Here is a 21,945-nt window from a genome sequence, read left to right as displayed (position 1 = left end):
TGCATGTGTAAGGTATTTGAAAAAATGATAAATCGGCGATTGATCCATTTCCTTGAACAGAACAAAATGCTTGATCCTTATCAGTGTGGCTTCCGAGAAGGGCGCTCCACAACCGACCATCTTGTACGTATTGAAGGAAATATCCGGGACGCATTTATACATAAACAGTTCTTCCTCTCGATATTTCTCGATATGGAAAAGGCCTATGACACGACGTGGCGATACGGGATCTTGCGAGACTTATCGGAAATGGGCATTCATGGTAATATGCTAAACATAATAAAAAACTACTTGTCCAATCGTACCTTCCGGGTGAAAGTCGGCAATGTGCTGTCACGTCCTTTTACACAAGAAACAGGTGTACCCCAGGGAGGCGTGCTCAGTTGCACACTTTTTATTGTTAAAATGACAACGCTTCGTGCTTCCTTACCACCAGCCATTTTGTATTCCGTCTATGTGGATGACATTCAAATAGGCTTCAAATCCTGTAACCTCACAGTATGTGAGAGACAGGTACAGCATGGTTTGAACAAGGTGTCAGGGTGGGCAGAGAAAAATGGTTTTAAAATCAATCCTCAAAAGAGTTCTTGTGTGCTGTTTACAAGGAAGAGAGGCCTTGTTCCGGATCCTTGCTTACAAATGTGTGGACAACAAATACCTGTAAACAAAGAGCACAAATTTCTAGGTGTTATACTTGACAATAGACTCACGTTCGTCCCACACATTAAACACCTCAAACAAAAGTGTCTGAAAACAATGAACCTAATGAAACTTCTATCCCAGACTACGTGGGGTAGTGACAGGAAGTGCCTAATGAATCTGTATAAGAGCCTCATCCGGTCACGATTAGATTATGGTGCCGTGGTATATAACTCTGCCGCCCCAAGCGCGCTAAAGATGCTAGACCCGGTTCACCATCTAGGCATCCGTTTAGCCACGGGCGCCTTTAGAACAAGCCCGATTGAAAGTCTATATGCCGAATCAAATGAATGGTCTCTCCACCTACAGAGATCATACAACAGCTTTACGTATTTCCTTAAAGTACGCTCAGATCCTGAACATCCATGTTTTGATACCGTTACCGATATGACGTGCGCTACACTTTTCAGCAATCGCCCCTCTATAAGACAGCCTTTCTCGCTGCGTGTGAAGGAGCTTAGCAATGAAATGCATGTCCCACTCCTCGAGCATCGCTTAATGCACAAAATCAAGCTCTTACCTCCTTGGGAGTGGCAGGTGATACAATGTGACATATCCTTCATAAAAGTTACAAAGCACGCTCCTGAGGACGAAATCAGAATGCATTTCCTAGAACTTCAGTACAAACACTCCTGCGCAGATTTCTACACAGACGCTTCAAAGTCAAATACCGGGGTATCTTATGCAGCCGTCGGCCCATCCTTCTCGGAATCCGATGTACTACATCCGGAAACAAGCATCTTTACGGCTGAGGCCTACGCAGTACTCTCTGCCGTGAAGCACATAAGAAGATCAAAACTCTCAAAAGCAGCGATCTATACAGACTCTCTAAGCGTCGTGAAGGCCTTAATGTCACTCTACAAACATAAAAATCCCGTATGCAATGAACTGTACTCGGTATTATGTAAAGCCTACTCATCTAACCAGAATATCATAATATGCTGGGTCCCTGGCCATAGGGGAATCGAAGGTAACGTTCTCGCGGACGAGATGGCCACGTCTATCACATCGCAAGCTGTTAACCCTACCGCTGATGTGCCTGTCACAGACCTGAGGCCTTTCTTACGAAATAAACTGCGAAATCACTGGCAGTGCACGTGGGACGCGCAAACAAATAACAAACTGCACGTCATAAAGCCCCAGTTAGGTTTTTGGCCCTCCCCAACGAAATGTCGGCGAACAGATGTCCTATTCTGTCGCCTCAGAATAGGACACACATTTGGGACCCATCATTTTCTACTTACTGGAATTGAACCTCCAACCTGTGGTAGATGCGGTGAGAGGCTGACCGCCCTCCATATCCTCTTGGAGTGTCGGAAAGCCGAACCTGAAAGAATGAAACATTTTCCGCTTGCATACCGTAATTACATCCCTCTACACCCGGCTATATTTATTGGTAAGGAACCGCTTTTTAACACCAAGGCAGTCCTCGACTTCTTAAAGGATGTAGTTCTACACGTTATAAGCCCATTAAATTCGTAGAGCATCCTCACTCCAGAGGATGCCGCTGCGATAATTGTTTTGAATAGCACATGCCTCCAGGCCCTTGTGCTTCAAGGGCTCTAAGGAGGTAGTAGTTCTCTAGCATTTCTTATATACTGATATATTTTACCTATCGCATCATTCTTTTTATATGCATCTATATGTTCATAGTACAAGTCATACGTCATCGCCATAATTTTATTACACATATTTTACGCACTTTAGAGCGTATATTTTAAGGCCTCTTTACAGCCACGTCACACCAATTTCATAGTAATCATAGTTACACTGCACACCCACTACCACAGACATGGCGCTCTTTGGCCACACCTGGCCCTTGCGCCACAAAACCCCATACATCATCATCACGTCATCGCCATAATTTTATTATACAGATTTTACGCACTTTAGAGCGACCATTCTTAAGGACCCTTTACAGCCACGTCACACCAACTTCATAGAACTGATAATTACACTGCAAACTCATTACTACGGACATGGCGCTCTTTGGCCATACTTGGCCCTTGCGCCATAAAACATCAAACATTGATTCAAAAACCGATACTCGATCTCTTTGCCTAGCATTCTTTTAATCTCCTTCGGAACGCTTGCCCGCCTCGGAGCGTGCCAGCCGCTCGTGCGTCGTGTAGATGCGAGCGTCTACGTAACTCTTATGCGACGCCGATACTGCCGCCGCCACGAGCCCCCTAGAGAGGAGGAAAATTCGACGAACGATGGAAAGACCACGTGACGCGGCGGGTCTTGGCGTTGGTCTTGGATGTCGCGTGCGGAGGCAGCGTCGAAGGATGCAGCAGGGTTGCGTCGCACATTCGTGGGGCTGATAGCGGGGGTGCACTGATGTAGGCAGGTTTCAGACGTTCCACGGCAATTGTCTGATCGGCCGTTGACATTCACGACAAAAGTCGTCGGACGACGCTCCAGAACACAATATGGCCCAGAGTAGTGTGGCTACAAATGCTTCGGCACGGCACAGTTATGCACGAAAACGTGGGTAGCAGAGGTGAGTGCGGGGGAAACGTACGGAGACCTTGCTTCTTGCGAGCGTGTAGTGTTACGTTTCGCCTACGACGCGCGGTATAGCCGGCGCGGATGCAACGGACGCCGGGGCTTCGTTCAAAGCGGCGGACATTTTGGCCCGTTCAGCGATTCCGCAACGCCTCCCCGCCAAGCGCGTCCAGGCATGTTTCAATGCCACGTGTATTCGTGTGTGCGTGTATGTGTGTGCATGTTGGTGCCCACGCTTGTCAAGGCGCGACAGCCGGAGATAGGAGCTCCCCAAGTGTGAAGCGAGGAGGTCTGACCGGCGCTGGCCCGGCGGATGCGTCACCTTCTAGTCTCAACGTGCCCAATCGCCGCCGTCACGCGGCCTCACCCAGAGACGTTCCTTCTTGCCCCCGACTCCGAGAGTATAAAAGCAGCTGCCCCTGGACGCCAAGAGAGAGGCTCCGATTTCTTCCGTCGAGTAACGCGCTCTCCCGTTTCTCCACTTCGGTCGACTTGACCGGCCGCTCTTTTGCGATGCTAGAATAGACAAGTTGTTCTGTTAGCAGTCGACTCATGCTTTGCCAGGACCTTCGGATGCTTCCAGTTGTGCCCCAGGCCGCCAGGCCAACGCTACCCTTGGGGCTTGCGACCCATATGCAACAACGGGTGCCAGCGGTGAGATTGCGACAACTGTTTGCCAGCGGTGAGATCGCGACAACGGAGGCCAGCAGCGAAGATATGCGGTTGACTGTATGCTGAGCAGCACGGCGACCATCCGGGAGCAGTGCAACGAGCCCTCTGTGATGACTGGTTGCCTGCAGCGGAACGACTGCGCTGAATTCTTGGCTGCGAGGTTTGGTGAGTGCGGGACTTTCTTCTTCTCAGTTTTGCCAGGCTTTTGTTAGTGTCAGAAACAGAGCTGGTAATTGTGGTTGTCGTTGCTGCCGGGTTAGTTTGCGGCAAGACAATAGTAGGCAGTAGAGAAAGCAGCATTCAGAGCAGCCATGGATTGGAAGTCGTTGCGCAAACCGAAATTGCTGGAGCTTGCAAGAGAGTTGGGTCTGGATGTCTCAGACAAACTCAGAAAACCAGAATTGCTATGGGCTATTCTTGAGTTAGAAGCTGAGGATGACGAGCTGTCGGAATGCCTTTAGACCATTGAGGAGAGGGAGACGGCAATAAGACAGGAGCGCGAACTTAAAGAGCAAAAAGAGAAACAGGAGCGCGAACTTAAAGAGCAAAAGAGAAACAGGAGCGCGAACTTAAAGAACAGAAAGAGAAAGATGAGCGCGAACGAAAAGAACAAAAAGAGAAAGAAAAAGAAGAGCGCGACCGTAAACACGCTTAAGAAATGAAGCGTCTCGAGGTAGAGATGGAACGCGCTCGTAATGGAAGTGAGGCACACGGTGCAGGAGAACAAGTTTTGTTCAAAATGACTGACCTGATGCGGCCGTTTAAGCTTGGAGAGGACATTGGTTTGTTCCTGGTTAACTTTGAGCGAACGTGCGAGAAGCAGGGGTTCTCTCGGGAAACGTGGCCACAGCGCTTGCTCACTTTGTTACCCGGCGAGGCGGCCGACGTAGTCGCTCGCTTGAAGAGAGAGGAGACAGGATTTCGACAAAGTGAAATCGAGTCTGCTAAAAAAGTACAGGCTGTCAGCGGAGGCGTTCCGTCGGAAGTTTCGGGAAAATGAGAAAGGCAGAAGTGAGTCATATACAGAGTTTGCGTACAGGCTTATAGAGACTTTTAGCTCAGCGGGTTTACGTTTCGCTCCGCTCGCGGTCTCCACCGTTGCGCCAGCGGAGCGGCTCGCGAAAAAAACAGTTTTAGCCCGGCGGATCACTCACCCGCTCGAGCGGGGTAAAGAGCGGGGCGCTCTGCTGCCCCACCTAGTGGTCCGAATAGGAGTTACTGAGAAATAAACTTGAATTACGCTTGCTTTTATAATGCAAGAAATGTCGGATAAACATATATTACATGTTCTCAGTACATTATTTGTTAATAATGTACTGAGTACTAATGTACGGGTCAGCGCCGCAGTCGCCGTCGTCGATGCAGAACTGCGGCGTTCATGTTCGGGGCTGCCATCTTGCATTTCCCATACACGCCCGCGCGCGCTTACGCACGCTCGCGCGCTGCGTATACCTTCCGCTGGGGAGTGCTTTCCAGCGGGCGTAAACGCTGCTCCGTAAAACCGCTGGCCGCCTCAGCGTGGTGCGCATGCGCAGTCGCGTCCCCGCTCGCCCGCTCCGCTCCGCTGGCCGTAAACCCGCTGGGCTAAAACTCTCTTATGTCAAACATGCAGGAGTGGCTCAAAGAAGAGAAAGCGTTTGGTGACCACGAGAAAGTTCTGCAGTGTTTCGGGCTGGAACAGTTTTATAGTCGGTTACCTGAGAACGTGCGGTACTGGGTCTTGGATAGGCCAGACGTTAGTACGGTGGCTAAAGCCGCCGAGCTAGCCGAGGAGTTTGTGACGCGTCGGGCCCGCGGAGCTAAGGACGGTCAAAAGGGTGAATTTGGCTCCAAGTTTGAGAGGCCGAAGTTCACACCCATGAGAGCAAAGGGGAACACACGTAGTGCGCATGCGAGTGAAAGCAGTCCGACCGAACATAAGGATACGGCGGCAGCCGAAGCGGAACGCAGAAAGCGGTTCGAGACGAGGCAAGCGCGCGTGTGTTATACGTGCCAGAAGCCGGGTCACGTTTCGGCGCAGTGTCCGACCGAACGTAAGGAGACGGCAGCAGCCGAACGCAGAAAGCGGTTCGAGACCAGGCAAGCGCGCCTGTGTTATACGTGTCAGAAGCCGGGTCACTTTCGGCGCAGTGTCCAGAAACAAAAACAAAAGTCGTGTTTTTGTCATTATGCAGCACTGACGAGAACATGAAGCTTCTCGAGCCTTACATGCGAGACCTCCTCGTGAACGGGAAAGAGTGCCGAGTGCTTCGCGATTCCGCAGCTACGATGGATGTAGTTCACCCCTCTTACGTAGAACCCGATATGTTCACGGGCGAGTGCGCATGGATCAAGCAAGCCGTGGAAGCTCATAGCGTGTGTCTGCCCGTAGCAAAAGTGCTTATTGAAGGACCTTTCGGAGCGCTTGAGACGGAGGCCGCAGTGTCATCTATGCTGCCTCCCCAGTACCCGTACCTATTTTCGAACAGGTCCGATCACCTCCTGCGCGAAAAGGGGCTTTTGTTTGGTGAGGCTAGCGTTCAGGCCTTAACCAGATCGAAGGTTCGGGAGCTCGCTGCAAAGGCGGTAGTTGCGGGGCCGACGTTGTCGAACAATGAGAAAGGGTCAGAGGCGCAGCAAGCTGATATTCAGAGCACGTCCGAACTGAATAAAATTGAGCCTGTAGCGTTGAAGGCACCAGATACTGGAGAGGAAATGCCCGACACGGGAAAGTTAGAAGAGCTATCTGCAGATTTGCTCATCGCGCCTACGTCAGACGGACTTAATAGGTTGCTAAAAGTCAGCCGGTCGGCTTTGATAGCCGAGCAAAAAAAGGATGGCAGCCTAGAAAACATACGCTGCAATGTCAAGGAAGGTATCGCCAAGAAAAATGCTCGTTTTGTGGAAAGAGGTGGGGTCCTGTACCGGAAGTATCTAGACCGCAGGGGAGTGGAGTTCGATGAGCTGATCGTGCCTCAGTGCTACCGTCAGGATCTGTTGCGCTTGTCGCATGGGGGTTCGTGGTCCGGACACCTAGGAGTTAAGAAAACTAAGGACCGTCTCTTGCAAGAGTACTATTGGCCAGGGTGTTTTCGGGACGCAGACCACTTTGTGAGGACATGTGACACCTGTCAGCGGGTGGGCAAACCAGGGGACAAATCGAGGGCGCCGTTGAAGTTGGTACCTATCATTACGGAGCCTTTTAGACGGCTCGTTATTGATACAGTGGGACCTCTGCCGGTAACAACCACGGGGTACAGACACATTTTGACTGTGATCTGCCCAGCGAAAAAGTTCCCTGAAGCAGTGCCGCTCAGTTGAGATAGTCAATGCACTACTGACCATATTTGCGCGAGTTGGTTTTCCTGCGGAAATCCAATCAGATCAGGGCACAGTGTCTACAAGCGCTTTGACGACAACTTTTCTCGAAAGGTGTGGGGTAAAGCTGTTACACAGCTCAGTGTACCACCCACAGTCGAATTCCGTTGAGAAGCTCCACTCCGTCTTGAAGCGAGCGTTGAGAGCATTGTGGTTTGCACAACAAACTGACTGGGAGCTGTGTCTTCCTGGGGTGATGTTTGCATTAAAGACCGCGCCGCGTGCGGCTACGGGGTTTTCGCCAGCTGAGCTAGTGTACGGTCGCTCGCTGCGATCTCCGCTTCGCATGCTTCGAGACGGATCACTGCCCTCTCCAATGGCTGCAGACCATCTCTTCCACAAATGGCCGCCTCCTGCGCTGGAGCCTCGCTTTGCAACAACATTCCTTTGAGGTGCGTTACAAAAAGGGGAGTCTCAGCGGTAACGCCGATGGCTTAAGTCGAAGCCCCTAACGTAGGAATCAGCCTCAGAGCTGTTTGTTACTGATGTTTTTCTTCCTGAGGCAGGATTTTTAACATATTGCTTTTGTTTAGTGTTTCAAAGTGATGACGTGCTTTCTAGTGCAATTTTCCAATTTGTGGTCGCGTTCTGAGTGCTGCTAGACTACTGTAAGGAACTAGGCAGTAGTATAAAAGGGGAAAGAGCCTGGCAGGGCTTAGTGAGGGTTGTGCCGTGCTTGCTGAATGAGCGGTTGAGTTTCGGCGTAGTTCTAACGCTTGCTGGGAACGAGAAAGAAAAATGGCAACTCTCCCGAAGTCACTTTGCAGTGTCCTGTGTGAACCTGAACGCGAGAACGAGGCATTCTCTGTGCGCTGCGCTCAAGAAACGCCGAGGGACGACCGACTTCGGTTATGAGCATCAACGAGCGACATCCCTCCGGACAGCGGATGCAGTCCCCTTACCATCGGGATCTCCTTCCCCCGGCGGGGCGCTCTGTTACGTTTCGCCTACGACGCGCGGTATAGCCGGCGCGGATGCAAAGGACGCCGGGGCTTCGTTCAAAGCCGCGGACATTTTGGCCCGTTCAGCGCTGCCGCAACGCCTCCCCGCCAAGCGCATCCAGGCATGTTTCAATGCCACGTGTATTCGTGTGTGCGTGTGTGTGTGTGTGCATGTTGGTGCCCACGCTTGTCAAGGCGCGGCAGCCGGGGAGAGGAGCTCCCCAAGTGTGAAGCGAGGAGGTCTGACCGGCGCCGGCCCGGCGGATGCGTCACCTTCTAGTCTCAACGTGCCCAAGCGCCGCTGTCACGTGGCCTCACCCAGAGACGTTCCTTCTTGCCCCCGACTCCGAGAGTATAAAAGCAGCTGCCCCCGGACGCCAAGAGAGAGGCTCCGATTTCTTCCGTCGAGTAACGCGCTCTCCCGTTTCTCCACTTCGGTCGACTTGACCGGCCGCTCTTTTGCGATGCTAGAATAAACAAATTGTTCTGTTAGCAGTCGACTCATGCTTTGCCAGGACCTTCGGATGCTTCCAGTTGTGCCCCAGGCCGCCAGGCCAACGCTACCCTTGGGGCTTGCGACCCATTTGCAACAGTAGGCACGGGACGTATCTGGCTGAAGAAAGCTTGCTGTTCGGCAACGTAGTCGGCAGGTGATGGCATAGGTGTTTTGGTGGTGGCTACAAAGAAGTCGCAAAGGTGAGTGCCATAGACTAGCTCAGCACAGGAGCAACCTAGTTCGCTCTTGAGTGCGGCTCTGATGCCAAGTAAGACACTTCTCCGGCGATTCATGCGCCATAAGGGAGGCCTTGAGATGCCGGTGAAATGGTTGTCCATTGGACTGCGAGTGGTAAGCAGTCGTGCGAAAACGTGTCGTTCCGAGTAGTTTGAGTAGCTTGTTGAAGAGCGCCGACTCCAGCCGCCGACCGCGATCGGTGAATATTGTGGACGGGCAGCCGAACCTTGCGATCCATGTAGACACGAAAGCTGCTGCAACAGTGGGCGCTGGGATGTCAGATATAGGTGTAGCTTCTGGCCACCGTGTATAGCGGTCGATGCAAGTGAGTATGTAGCAGTAACCTTTCGAAGGTGAGAGGGCGCCGACGAGGTCCAGGCGTAGGGTGTCAAAACGAGCATCCGGTGGATCGCGGGATCAACTCCCGGCCGCAGCGGCCGCATTTCGATGGGGGCGAAATGCGAAAACACCCATTTACGCAGATTTAGGTGCACGTTAAAGAACCCGAGGTGGTCGAAATTTCCGGTGTCCTCCACTACGGCGTGCCTCATAATCAGAAAGTGGTTTTGGCACGTTAAACCCCATAATTAATTAGCATCCGATGAAAGAAGACTTGGCAGGCGGAATGGGGTGATGCTGGATCTTAGAGCGTTGACAAGACAAACAGCAGCGAAACCAATCGCGCACTTGCGCGTTTAGCCGAGGCCAAACGAAACGACTGGAAAGGAGCTTCTGTGTTGCGCGTACGCCAGGATGCGACAGGTTATGCACGGTTTCGAAAAGACTTCTGCGAAGGGATGCCGGAATGTATGGTATAGTTGTGTCGGTAGAAGTGCCGCAGACGACGGATGTGCCATCTGGGGTCACAACGACGTCCTCCAATTTCAGGGACGTTGACGAATTCCGGAGTGTACGAAGTTCAGTGTCGTCATGCTGTTGACTGGCGAGTAATTCGACATCGATGATGAAAGGTTGCGACGTCGACGTGGAAATGGCGTTGACGTGACTCAGAACGTCGGCTGGAACGTTGTCGGTGCCCTTGATGTGGCGGAACGTTGTTGTGAACTCGGAGATGTAGGAAAGGTGTCGAATCTCGCGGGGCGAGTAACAGGACGCCAACCGATTCGTTGTGTGCACAAGGCCCTTGTCGTCAGTCAAGACAGTGAATGCACGGCCTTCTAGGCAATGGCGAAAATGTCTGATAGCCAGGTAAACGGCGAGTAATTCACGGCCGAACACGCTGCAGCGGGACTTCGCAGGCTTCATTTTCTTGAAGAATGGGGCGAATGGATGCCACGCATTGTCGATGAATTGCTGCAGAATGGCACCAAAGGCGGTGTTTGAAGCGTCGGTCATGATTGCAGGGGGTGCGTCTGGCTTTAGGTGTCTAAGCAGCGTGGCGTCGGCAAGGGCAAACTTGACTCTTGTGAAAGCGTCGGTGGCCTCTTCAGTCCACTGAAGCACTTGTTTACAGTAGACCGTCTAGCAGAGCCATAAGTCGTGCGCAATCGGGAATGAATCGGCGGTAGAAATTGACAAATCCGAGAAATTGGCAAAGCTTGGCGAGTGTGGTCGGTCGGGGAAGGTTTTCGATGACGGAAATCTTGGACGGCAATGGTTGAATGCGGTTAGCGTCGACAATATGACCGAGGAACTCGACTTCGCGTTGACCGAATTCGCTCTTGGCGGCGTTGACGACAATTCCTTTACTGGCAAAGCGTGAAAGCAACAACCGTAAGTGGTGAAGACGTTCTTCTGCCGAAGAGCTTGCGACGAGGAGGTCGTCAATGTATGCAAAAAGGAAAGGCAAGCCTCGGGTGACAGAATCGATGAAACGCTGAAAGGATTGGCCCGTATTCCATACACCGAAAGGCATGCGGAGAAATTCAGAAAGACCGAAGGGTGTGGTGATGGCGGTCGTGCGAGTGTCTTCTTCAGCAACCGGTAGTTGATGATAGGCGCGAACGAAATCGATCTTAGGAACGATCGTCGCACCGTGCAACGCTACCGTGACGTCCTGAATCTTCGGTAGAGGGAAGCGATCAGGTACTGTGACGTTGTTTAATGACCGGTAATCGCCGCATGGGCGCCAGTCTCTCGACTCCTTGGGCACCATGTGAAGTGGTGACGCACAATTACTAGAGGAAGGGCGGATGATGCTAAGTTGCAGCATGTGTTCGAACTCCGCGCGAGCGATCTTGAGTTCCTCCGGGGACAAGCGCCGGGGTCGGTAATAGACCGGTGGGCCGGATGTGACGATGTGATGGCACGCGTCATGTTGCACCGGTTGAGTCCAGTCCGGCAAGCACGTCAAAGTGGGAAATTCGCGTAGGAGCGCGGTGAAAGGTTCGTCCAACAGGCAGAATTAGGCGCGATCGTCAATCTGCCTGATGATGGGACGCCGGGAATGGATAGCTGTGTCACGGAGTCGATGAGGCGGCGTCGTTGGACGTCGACAAGCAGTGCGTAGTTGTGCAAGAAGTCTGCTTCAATGACTGCCCGACGCACGTCGACAACTAGGAAAATCCAGCGGAACACTCGTCGACGGCCAAGGTTTAGCATGACTGAGCGTGACGAGAAAACTGGAATCCTGGTGCCGTTGATGGCTTGCGAAAACGACACAGGTGTCGCTTTTCGGTCGGAGTGGTGGGCGGGGAGAATGCTGACGTCAGCTCCTGTGTCGACTAAGAATCGTTGTCCTGTAATTATGTCCGTCACGTAGAAAAGGCGACTTGCGTGTTGGGCCGGACCACTCGTCACCGTTAGAGGTCGGCCGGCCTGTTTCCCTGCCAAGCGCAGGGAGGCCGACAGTGACGAGCGTATACAAATCCCGAACGTTGTAGTTGGTTTCAATGCGGGTGCCCGTGCGTCTTGATCTCCTGGAACTACGACTGCGTGGGCGACGAGATGACGTGCGGCGATGTTCCGCTCCACAGATGATGCGTTCCAGGCGCTCAGAGACAATGAGTCGAGGAGAGATTGCGCTGCTGATGAGCAGGGAAGGGTTTGCGCCGGCGGTTGTATTCTCACCCGGAGACGATGCCGCGGCATGGTTCGGGTGGCTACTTCCGTGACTTTGTCGGCCAAAGTGGCAAGTCCACTAAGGTCCATGGTAGAGGCTGTCGCCAGGACCGCACGGTAGTCGGGAGTCGTTGCAAAAAGAATTCGCGCAAAAGCACGTCGTCAATGGATTTGGCTTTGGTTCCGAGCAGCTGCCTCATTCGGCGAAGACGTTGACTAGGGCGTCGGTCACCTAGTTCTTCAGCGGACAGAAGCTGCTGGATCCGAGAACGCTGTGAAGCTGCTGTGCGCTGTAGCAGGGCTGCCTTGAGATCGTCATAGGCGGCGGTAGACAATGGCGAGTTTAACAAAATCTGCTACTTCTTCAATGCGGCTGGCGAGAGCACTGCAACGGCGTAATGAAACTTTGAGACTTGAGAGCGAATGCCAGCGACTTGAAATTTTGACTCGGCCTGAAGAAACCACGCCGAAAGATGCTTCCTCCCAGTACTTTGCGAGGCGGACAGCGATGGCCGAACAGGAGGGCTCACCGCGTTCCTCGGAAGGGTTTGGTATTGAGCTCTCGTAGCGTTGGTCTGGTCCATGGTCGTCTCTACCGCAGGAGCGTATGGCACTATCACGTCCGCGGCCACCAAACTGTGGCGGCGAGGGACCACATAGAGCGGTAAAGTCTCGGGCTCACGCGGGAGAGGAAAAAACGACACTCGATCTCTTAGCGTGAGATTATTTTATTTCCTTCGGAACGCTAGCCCGTCTCGGAGCGTGCCAGCCGCTCGCGCCTCGTGTAGACGCGAGCGTCTACGTAACTCTCATGCGAAGCCGATGCTGCTGCCGCTACAAAACCATCGTTGTTTGGGCTGCTAAGCACGACGTGGCGGGATCGAATCCCGGCCACAGCTGCCTCATTTTGATGGGGGTGAAATGCGAAAACACTCGTGTACTTAGATTTAGGTGCACATTAAGGAAGGCCATGCGGCCCAAATTTTTGTATCCCCCACTACGGCGTGCCTCATTATGAGATTGTGGTTTCTTCACACAAAACCATATAAATTATTTTAAAAATCTTTCTTGAATAAAGAACTTTCGTCGAACAAGGAATTTTCTTAGCTCCTCTTTTTACTGAGAGCATATATTTCATCTCCTAAGTGTCACAACTATAGTGCCACATTGGCAGGTACTTTATGCAAGAGACAATCATCTTCGTTCTATTGACTTGATCTGCACTTCTAAACGTATTCTTAAATTCAGTGCCAGATACGGCTTGTGCAGAAATGGCCTAGAATTTCCTGTGCGAGTGCAGGTAGTGCTGCGAACTCGTCGGGCACAATGCTCGCACTGTGTAAAGTGCGGGTGATTTGAATGTGCCTCATATTTCAACAATTGCGCTTTTGAAGCAATGGTACTTCAACTGTATCACTACTGCATTGTCATAATTGGCAAAGAGTGGTGCGTATCAAGCAATGTAGTTGCACACTCACTTGATGTCAAACGTTTTTGCTCTCAAATTATTCCTTCACCTTGTCAGCGCCCAAACTGCGACTGCTGGAGTACTGCTCCATCGCTCTGCTTGCCATAGGTGCCAGTATCCACGGCCACAAACTTGTAGTCGCTATCGACTATGACAAGGAGGAGGATGGAGTACGTGCCGTGTAAAAATAGTCCGTTTGAGAACAACGTACACCGTTGTTAAATGGTACATTGTGTTATTTATACCAAAGATTTCGCATTGTTTCTAGATGGCTTGTAGGTAGGGCTGTGGAAGTATTTGAAATGATCAACACGAATTGAAGTCTTTCGCTATTGATACAAGAGCTCACAATTTGAAATGGCTTAATGTGTGCATACCCTTCAAATATAAGGTTGCATTATTGGAGTCAAGTGGTGCCTCTACTGAATAATTTTTCCACACGAAATTCATTTCCTGCACGAAGGCCACAGAGCAGCTTCTCAGCAAACGCAAAGAGCACATAACTTCTCAACGTTTTCCAATCTTTAAAGAAAAATGCCTTGCCTTGAGGCAACCTATGAATTTGTTTGGATCTTAGCAGTCTAGCCGCCGTATTCACAAACCAACCTCACCCTTATCTTTAGTGTTCCTTACCTTTTCGGCTCCTTAATGAGTTTCAAGAACGGACCTTGCCCTCAGCGGCCCCCTTAAGCCCAACTTAAGTTCGCGATGGGGGAGCCTCCTTAAGGTAGCATCTGAGGTGCCTTAACGGCTCCTTATCCATTGCAATATGGCGGCGCGCTACGACGACAGCTTCAGAGAGTTTGTGAACCGTGCGGAGGAAATCGAGGACAACGAAGTCTACAGTATTGTGCCGCCATTGCAGAGGAACCTTGGGGATCGCCATAATCCCATGGAGTTCTGCAATGATCAGGAGTTTTTGGCGAGGTACCGTTTCTCCAAGGCAGCTGTGCTCCAGCTGCGCTCCATGTTGCCGCTGCATCAGAACACGGACGGACGTGGTTACCCTGTGCCACCGCTGTTGCAACTGCTCGTGACACTCCGTTTTTACGGCGCGCGACCTTTTCAGGTTGTTTCAGGAGACCTGGTTAACGTGTCACAGCCAACTGTTTCCTGTGTTGTCACGCGGGTGTCGAAAATGATTGCCGGAACGTTGTTCCCTGCGCTTGTCAAGTTCCCCGACACGGGGAAAATGCATGAAATCATGCAACAGTTTTATACGAAGGCCAAGTTTCCGAAGGTAACTGGTTGCATTGATTGCACCCACGTGCGTATCAAAAGTCCAGGCGGAAACGACCCCGAAGTATTCCGAAACAGGAAGGGATATTTCTCATTCAATGTGCAGGTAAGTGAAATGCGCGTTTTTTTATGCGGCAGACAGAGGCACTCCTTCAAGCAGCTTCGTTCTTAGAAGTTTTTACAGCATGATATTGTCTTGTTTGTAGTCCAATTCAGGCTGAGCGAACAGGGGAAAAAAAGAGAGGCCAAGACCAGAATGTCTCTCTCTCATTATTTCTCTATTTACTCAACCAGAGTTGCGCAAAAAACTTGTCTCTGTCGTTTTTTTTTTTCGTTTACTGAACCAGACTTGCGCTAAAGATCGTGCCAGACAGAAGTATGGCCAATACAGTAACGCGCTGCCGTTGCTAACGCTTGTCAAGGCTGCATTTCCTCTATGGTAGTGGTTACAGTTGTGCTTTTTTAACCTACGTCGGCCTCTCATTATAATGGTAATAAACGCAGCATGGAATACACAAAAATGTGCGCGACTTCGCGAGTGTAACAGGTTGGGAGCTCCGTAAAGCTAAATATCTTCACTCAATTTTCTCCAATAGAAATTTATAGTAATCCATTAACGTTAAAATATGAGATTTAAGACGCACTTGACCGCTGTTGTAATACGGACATTGCTGGTAATCTTCATATTGTCACGTGGTGGTGACGTTCAAGAACACAGCAGCAATACTGTAAAGAACAAACCTAACTTTTATTGGGCGAACCTGTGCCCACAAAAACAGGCTACACTTATAGCACAACGATAGCGGCGAACACTGTCGGCGATCGTCGAAAATCTGATCAGCGAGGCAAGCCCGTCGGCTTTTATACAGCAGTCGTCGAATGTTCCAGACTAATCGTTCGGACCCGCGTGCCTTCCACAATGTTCTACACCATTCGCGTCACGCGATGAAATCAGATAACACAACGTTCGGCGACAACAGACAGCCGGGTAGAAGCATCGATAACTTTCCAGAAACTTCGGATACATGCAGGCGCGTCCCGCGCTGTGCGATTACATTTGTTAGGTGGCGAAACGTAGTCGCCCGATAACGATAAGTACACGTGTCAATACCCCCCTCTTAAAAAAAAAGCATCGACCCGATGCTGCATACAAATGAAAAAAGAAAAACACCCGTAGCAAAGAAAACAAAAATAAGGAAGTTCGTCAGCGTCCGTAAAAGGGTTTCAGACGCACCACGTGGACCACTTCAGATCGTGTGCGGCGCCGCTGTGAATGCGAAATTCCGTCTGGCACGACCTCATAGTCCAGTGCGCCAATACGTCGGATGATCTTGTACGGTCCGAAATAGCGACGCAAAAGCTTCTCGCTCAGTCCTCGTCGGCGTATAGGGGTCCAAACCCAAACACGGTCACCGGGCTGGTACTCGACGAAGCGTCGTCGGAGGTTGTAGTGTCGGCTGTCGGTCCTCTGCTGGCTCTTGATCCGTTGGCGGGCGAGCTGTCGGGCTTCTTCGGCGCGCTGCAGATAGCTAGCGACGTCAACATTCTCTTCGTCAGTGACGTGGGGCAGCATGGCGTCGAGCGTCGTTGTCGGGTTCCTGCCGTAAACCAGCTTAAAAGGCGTGATCTGTGTTGTTTCTTGCACTGCCGTGTTGTAAGCGAAGGTTACATACGGCAGGACCGCGTCCCACGTCTTGTGCTCGACGTCGACGTACATTGCTAGCATGTCGGCGAGGGTCTTGTTTAGGCGCTCCGTGAGACCATTCGTCTGCGGATGGTAGGCAGTTGTCCTCCTGTGGCTTGTCTGGCTATACTGCAGAATGGCCTGGGTGAGCTCTGCTGTAAAAGCCGTTCCTCTGTCGGTGATGAGGACTTCTGGGGCACCATGTCGCAGCAGGATGTTCTCGACGAAAAATTTCGCCACTTCGGCTGCGCTGCCTTTTGGTAGAGCTTTAGTTTCAGCAAAGCGGGTGAGATAGTCCGTCGCCACGACGATCCACTTATTCCCGGATGTTGATATCGGAAACGGCCCCAACAAATCCATCCCAATCTGCTGGAATGGTCGGCGAGGAGGTTCGATCGGCTGTAGTAATCCTGCTGGCCTTGTCGGTGGTGTCTTGCGTCGTTGACAGTCTCGGCATGTCTTGACGTAACGGGCGACGTCGGCGGTCAGACGCGGCCAGTAATACCTTTCCTGTATTCTCGACAGCGTCCGGGAGAATCCGAGGTGCCCAGCGGTTGGATCGTCGTGTAGGGCGTGCAGTATTTCTGGACGCAGCGCTGACGGTACAACAAGAAGGTAGCTGGCGCGGACTGGTGAGAAGTTCTTCTTCACGAGCAGGTTGTTTTGTAGCGTGAACGACGACAACCCGCGCTTAAATGCCCTAGGGACAACGTCGGTGTTTCCTTCCAAATACTCGACGAGGCCTTTTAGCTCCGGGTCTGCTCGCTGCTGTTTAGTGAAGTCTTCCGCGCTTATTATCCCAAGGAAGGCGTCGTCGTCCTCGTCGTCTTGCGGCGGGGGATCGATGGGGGCGCGCGATAAGCAGTCGGCGTCGGAGTGTTTTCTTCCGGACTTGTATATTACCGTGACGTCATATTCTTGTAGTCTGAGGCTCCACCGCGCCAGCCGTCCTGAAGGGTCCTTTAAGTTAGCTAGCCAACACAATGCATGATGGTCACTGACGACTTTGAATGGCCTGCCATAGAGGTAAGGGCGGAATTTAGCTATAGCCCAAATGATGGCGAGGCATTCCTTTTCAGTCGTAGAATAGTTGCTTTCCGCTTTTGACAGCGACCGGCTAGCATACGATATCACCCTTTCAAGTCCTTCTTTCCTCTGGACTAGGACGGCACCGAGGCCTAGGCTACTGGCGTCAGTGTGGATTTCGGTATCGGCGTCCTCGTCGAAGTGTGCAAGTACCGGCGGCGACTGCATGCGTCGTTTGAGTTCTTGAAATGCCTTGGCCTGCGGCGTTTCCCACTTGAACGCGACATCACATTTGGTTAGATGTGTTAGCGGCTCCGCGATGCGTGAGAAGTCCTTGACGAAGCGCCTATAGTAGGCACACATGCCAAGGAATCTTCGCACTGCCTTCTTGTCGGTTGGCTGCGGGAACTTTGCGATGGCAGCTGTCTTCTGTGGGTCGGGGCGTACTCCTGATTTGCTGATCACGTGGCCTAGGAACAAAAGCTCATCGTAAGCGAAGCGGCACTTTTCCGGCTTCAGAGTGAGCCCTGATGACTTGATGGCTTCTAACACTGTCGCAAGCCGCCTAAGGTGATCGTCGAAATTTCCGGCGAAGACAACGACGTCATCCAGGTAAACAAGGCACGTCTGCCACTTCAGTCCGGCTAACACCGTGTCCATGACGCGCTGAAACGTTGCAGGCGCCGAGCACAGTCCGAATGGCATGACCTTGAACTCGTAGAGGCCGTCTGGCGTGATGAAGGCAGTCTTTTCGCGATCTCTCTCGTCGACTTCTATTTGCCAGTAGCCAGACTTGAGGTCCATCGACGAGAAGTATTTAGCGTTGCAGAGCCGATCCAATGCGTCGTCTATCCGTGGAAGGGGGTACACATCCTTCTTCGTGATCTTGTTCAATCGACGATAGTCGACGCAGAAGCGTAGGGTTCCGTCCTTTTTCTTTACCAGGACTACAGGAGAGGCCCACGGGCTTTTCGACGGCTGGATGATGTCGTCGCGCAGCATTTCGTCGACTTGTTGCCTAATAGCTTCACGTTCTCGCGTCGAAACTCGGTAAGGGCTCTGGCGGAGTGGTCGAGCGCTCTCTTCTGTTATTATGCGATGCTTTGCAACTGGTGTTTGTCGAATCCTCGATGAAGTAGAAAAGCAGTCTTTGTATCGTCGGAGAAGACTTCTGATCTGTTGCTGCTTACTCACAGGAAGACTTGGATTCACGTCGAAGTCTGGTTCGGGGACAATGCTCATCGGTGTAGATGCGGCTGAATCCGAGAGGACAAAGGCATTGCTGGTTTCCACAATTTCCTCGATGTATGCGATTGTCGTGCCCTTGTTGATGTGCTTGAACTCTTGGCTGAAGTTGGTTAGCATAACTTCCACTTGCCCTCCGTGGAGTCGAGCGATCCCTCTTGCGACGCAAATTTCACGGTCGAGCAGTAGATGTTGGTCGCCCTCGATGACGCCTTCTACGTCAGCGGGTGTTTCAGTGCCGACGGAAATAATAATGCTGGCGCGCGGCGGGATGCTCACTTGATCTTCGAGCACACTCAAGGTGTGGTGACTACGACAGCTCTCCGCCGGTATCGCTTGATCTTGTGACAGCGTTATCGATTTCGACTTCAGGTCGATGACTGCGCCATGTTGATTCAGGAAGTCCATGCCGAGAATGACGTCTCGTGAACACTGTTGGAGGACAACGAAGGTGGCAGGGTAAGTCCGGCCATGAACGGTAATTCTTGCCGTGCAGATCCCAGTCGGCGTAATCAGGTGTCCTCCAGCGGTGCGTATTTGAGGGCCTTCCCATGCAGTCTTAACTTTCCTCAACTGGGCGGCGATGGGTCCACTCATGACGGAGTAATCGGCTCCTGTGTCTACTAAGGCGGTGACTGCGTGGCCGTCGAGAAGCACGTCGAGGTCGGTGGTTCTTTGTCTTGCGTTACAGTTAGTTCTCGGCGTCGGATCACGGCTGCGTCGTGTTGAACTGAAGCTGGAACGTCGCGTCGTCAAGTCGTCTTTCGTCGGTGTAGTCTTGGCTTCCTGACTTCGTCGGGACGGCGGCGTGTCGTCATTAGGTCGTCGAGATGGTTTCTTCATCGTCTTCGTCGGCGGCGGAGGATCTTCGTCAGTTCGACGAACAGCAACCGCACCTCCATCGGTTGCTGCTTTTAGTTTTCCGGATACGGGCTCGCTGACCGGCCCCGGGCTGGGCCAGTGTATGGTCGGCGCTGCGGCGACAGGTAGCGGCCTGGTGACGGCGAACGAGAAGCTCGTCGAGGGCTCCATTGAGTGGCGGCGAGGTAGTCGGCGATATCGCGAGGTCGTTCGCCAATCTGTGGCCGCGGCGCGTTAACGGCAAAACCTCGCAGTCCCATCTCCCGGTATGGGCATCGGCGATACACATGGCCGGCTTCCCCGCAGTGGTAGCAGAGCGGGCGGTGGTCAGGAGCGCGCCAAACGTCTGTCTTCCTCGGGTAGCTGCGCTGGGTGACGGGTGGTCGTGCTGGCGGCGGCGGCGGCGGCGGACGACGGAATTGCGGCGTGACAGGGCCCTGGCGCGGTCGCGGAGGGGGACCTTGTCGGCGTGCGACGGCGGCGTAGGTCATCGCTTGCGGCTCAGGCTGCGGCGATTCAGGGGCTACTCCAAGTTGTTGTTGGAGTTCCTCACGCACGGCGTCGGCAATCGAAGCCACTTGAGGCTGTGATGATGGGAACAGCTTTTGTAGCTCCTCCCGCACGACAGCTCGGATAGTCTCGCGTAGGTCGTCGGTGGCCAGTGACTGAACTCCGGCGTAGTTTGTCGCGTTCGTGCGGCGGTCGAATTGCCGGTTTCGCATCTCGAGTGTCTTCTCGATGCTGGTGGCCTCGCGAAGAAACTCGTCGACGGTCTTCGGTGGGCTTCGTACCATCCCGGCAAAAAGTTCCTCCTTCACACCACGCATGAGTAGGCGGACTTTCTTTTCCTCGGACATTTCCGGGTCGGCGTGGCGGAATAGGCGGCTCATTTCTTCTGTAAAAATCGCGGTGGTCTCATTTGGTAGTTGCACCCGGGTTTCCAATAGCGCTTGGCCTCGTTCTCGGCGTACAACGCTTGCGAATGTCTGCAGGAAGCCGCTTCGGAATAGCTCCCAGGTCGTCAAGGTGGCTTCTCGGTTCTCGAACCACGTCCTGGCAGCGTCTTCCAATGCGAAGAAGACATGTCGCAGTTTGTCGTCGCTGTTCCACTTGTTAAAAGCAGCGACCCTCTCGTATGTCTCAAGCCAGCTTTCCGGGTCCTCGAACGTTGAACCGCGGAACGTCGGAGGCTCCCTGGGCTGCTGCAGCACGATGGCAGATGCTGGGGCTGCCATTGGGGTGGACTTGGTGGTGATCTTCCTGGTTTCAGGCAAAAGTCCGTGCTCCGGGGGCAGTTGTTGAAGACGGCGGCTTGCTCGATGGTCCGGGACTACGTTGGTGCTGTCTTTGCGGTCCGGGCTTGGATCACGGTTTGTCGGGGGCGTCCGGTACATGAAAGAAAAGCACCTCCACCAGATGTCACGTGGTGGTGACGTTCAAGAACACAGCAGCAATACTGTAAAGAACAAACCTAACTTTTATTGGGCGAACCTGTGCCCACAAAAACAGGCTACACTTATAGCACAACGATAGCGGCGAACACTGTCGGCGATCGTCGAAAATCTGATCAGCGAGGCAAGCCCGTCGGCTTTTATACAGCAGTCGTCGAATGTTCCAGACTAATCGTTCGGACCCGCGTGCCTTCCACAATGTTCTACACCATTCGCGTCACGCGATGAAATCAGATAACACAACGTTCGGCGACAACAGACAGCCGGGTAGAAGCATCGATAACTTTCCAGAAACTTCGGATACATGCAGGCGCGTCCCGCGCTGTGCGATTACATTTGTTAGGTGGCGAAACGTAGTCGCCCGATAACGATAAGTACACGTGTCAATATCAACTTGAAAAATTATCTGCAGGTAATAAAGTGCAGTTGCAAACAAATCATGTTCATTTTTTTGTCATGTTTGCTAGGCTATCACAGGACCTCAACTTCAATTATTTGATTTAGTTGCAAGCTGGCCGGGCTCAGCACACGACAGCAGAATTTTTGATAATAGCAAGGCAAGAGCTCGTTATGAAGAAGCAAGTATACCTGGCGTACGCCTTGGAGACATGGGGTATGCTTGCCGACCACAACTTATGACACCACTAAAGAATCCTGGAGGCGCAAACAGCCCATAGTATAACAAGTCCCAAATCCGGACGCGGAACACCGTCGAAAGGGCTTTCGGCATCTGGAAAAGAAGATTCGCATGCCTTGATATGACACTACAAATAGAAACGAAAGCATCTGTCATTGTCATAACGGCGTGTGCAGCTCTGCACAACTTTGGCCGGAACCGTCAAAGTGATGAACTGCATCCTGACCCATGCAACATTCAGCAAACCTCCCCAGCTTCACAAGCTCAAGGACCACAGCCCGTTGACTCAGCGAGTGGTTTCAGAATCCGAGCACGTATTGTTCAGTAATATTTTTCCTAAAATGTTGCAGAGCAAAACACATTTCATATTGAAAATAAAAGATTTTGTTCCATTTTATTCACT

The 21,945-nt window shown here is 52.1% G+C and overlaps 1 protein-coding gene across 1 annotated transcript; it reads left to right on the top strand.

Annotated features, from left to right (window-relative positions):
• Positions 1-14,168: 14,168 nt before the first annotated feature.
• LOC126516614 (putative nuclease HARBI1) lies at positions 14,169-21,582 on the top strand. The gene is made up of 2 exons (XM_050166732.1): positions 14,169-14,744; positions 21,373-21,582. The coding sequence occupies exons 1-2, from the start codon at positions 14,169-14,171 to the stop codon at positions 21,580-21,582; spliced, it is 786 nt and encodes a 261-aa protein (XP_050022689.1).
• The last annotated feature ends 363 nt before the right edge of the window (positions 21,583-21,945 follow it).

This window comes from Dermacentor andersoni, chromosome 1 (genome assembly GCF_023375885.2).
Source record: "Dermacentor andersoni chromosome 1, qqDerAnde1_hic_scaffold, whole genome shotgun sequence".
NCBI lineage: Eukaryota > Metazoa > Arthropoda > Arachnida > Ixodida > Ixodidae > Dermacentor > Dermacentor andersoni.
The sequence above is the reverse complement of the archived record's forward strand: the minus strand, read 5'-3'. Positions and strand labels throughout refer to the sequence as shown.

What these genes read in the sequence shown, in the direction of transcription:
- LOC126516614 (XM_050166732.1), top strand. Translation starts at nt 14,169, where the DNA reads ATGGCGGCGCGCTACGACGACAGCTTCAGAGAGTTTGTGAACCGTGCG. An exon ending in ATTTCTCATTCAATGTGCAG is followed by an intron (nt 14,745 to 21,372) that starts GTAAGTGAAATG and finishes CATGTTTGCTAG; the next exon opens with GCTATCACAGGACCTCAACT.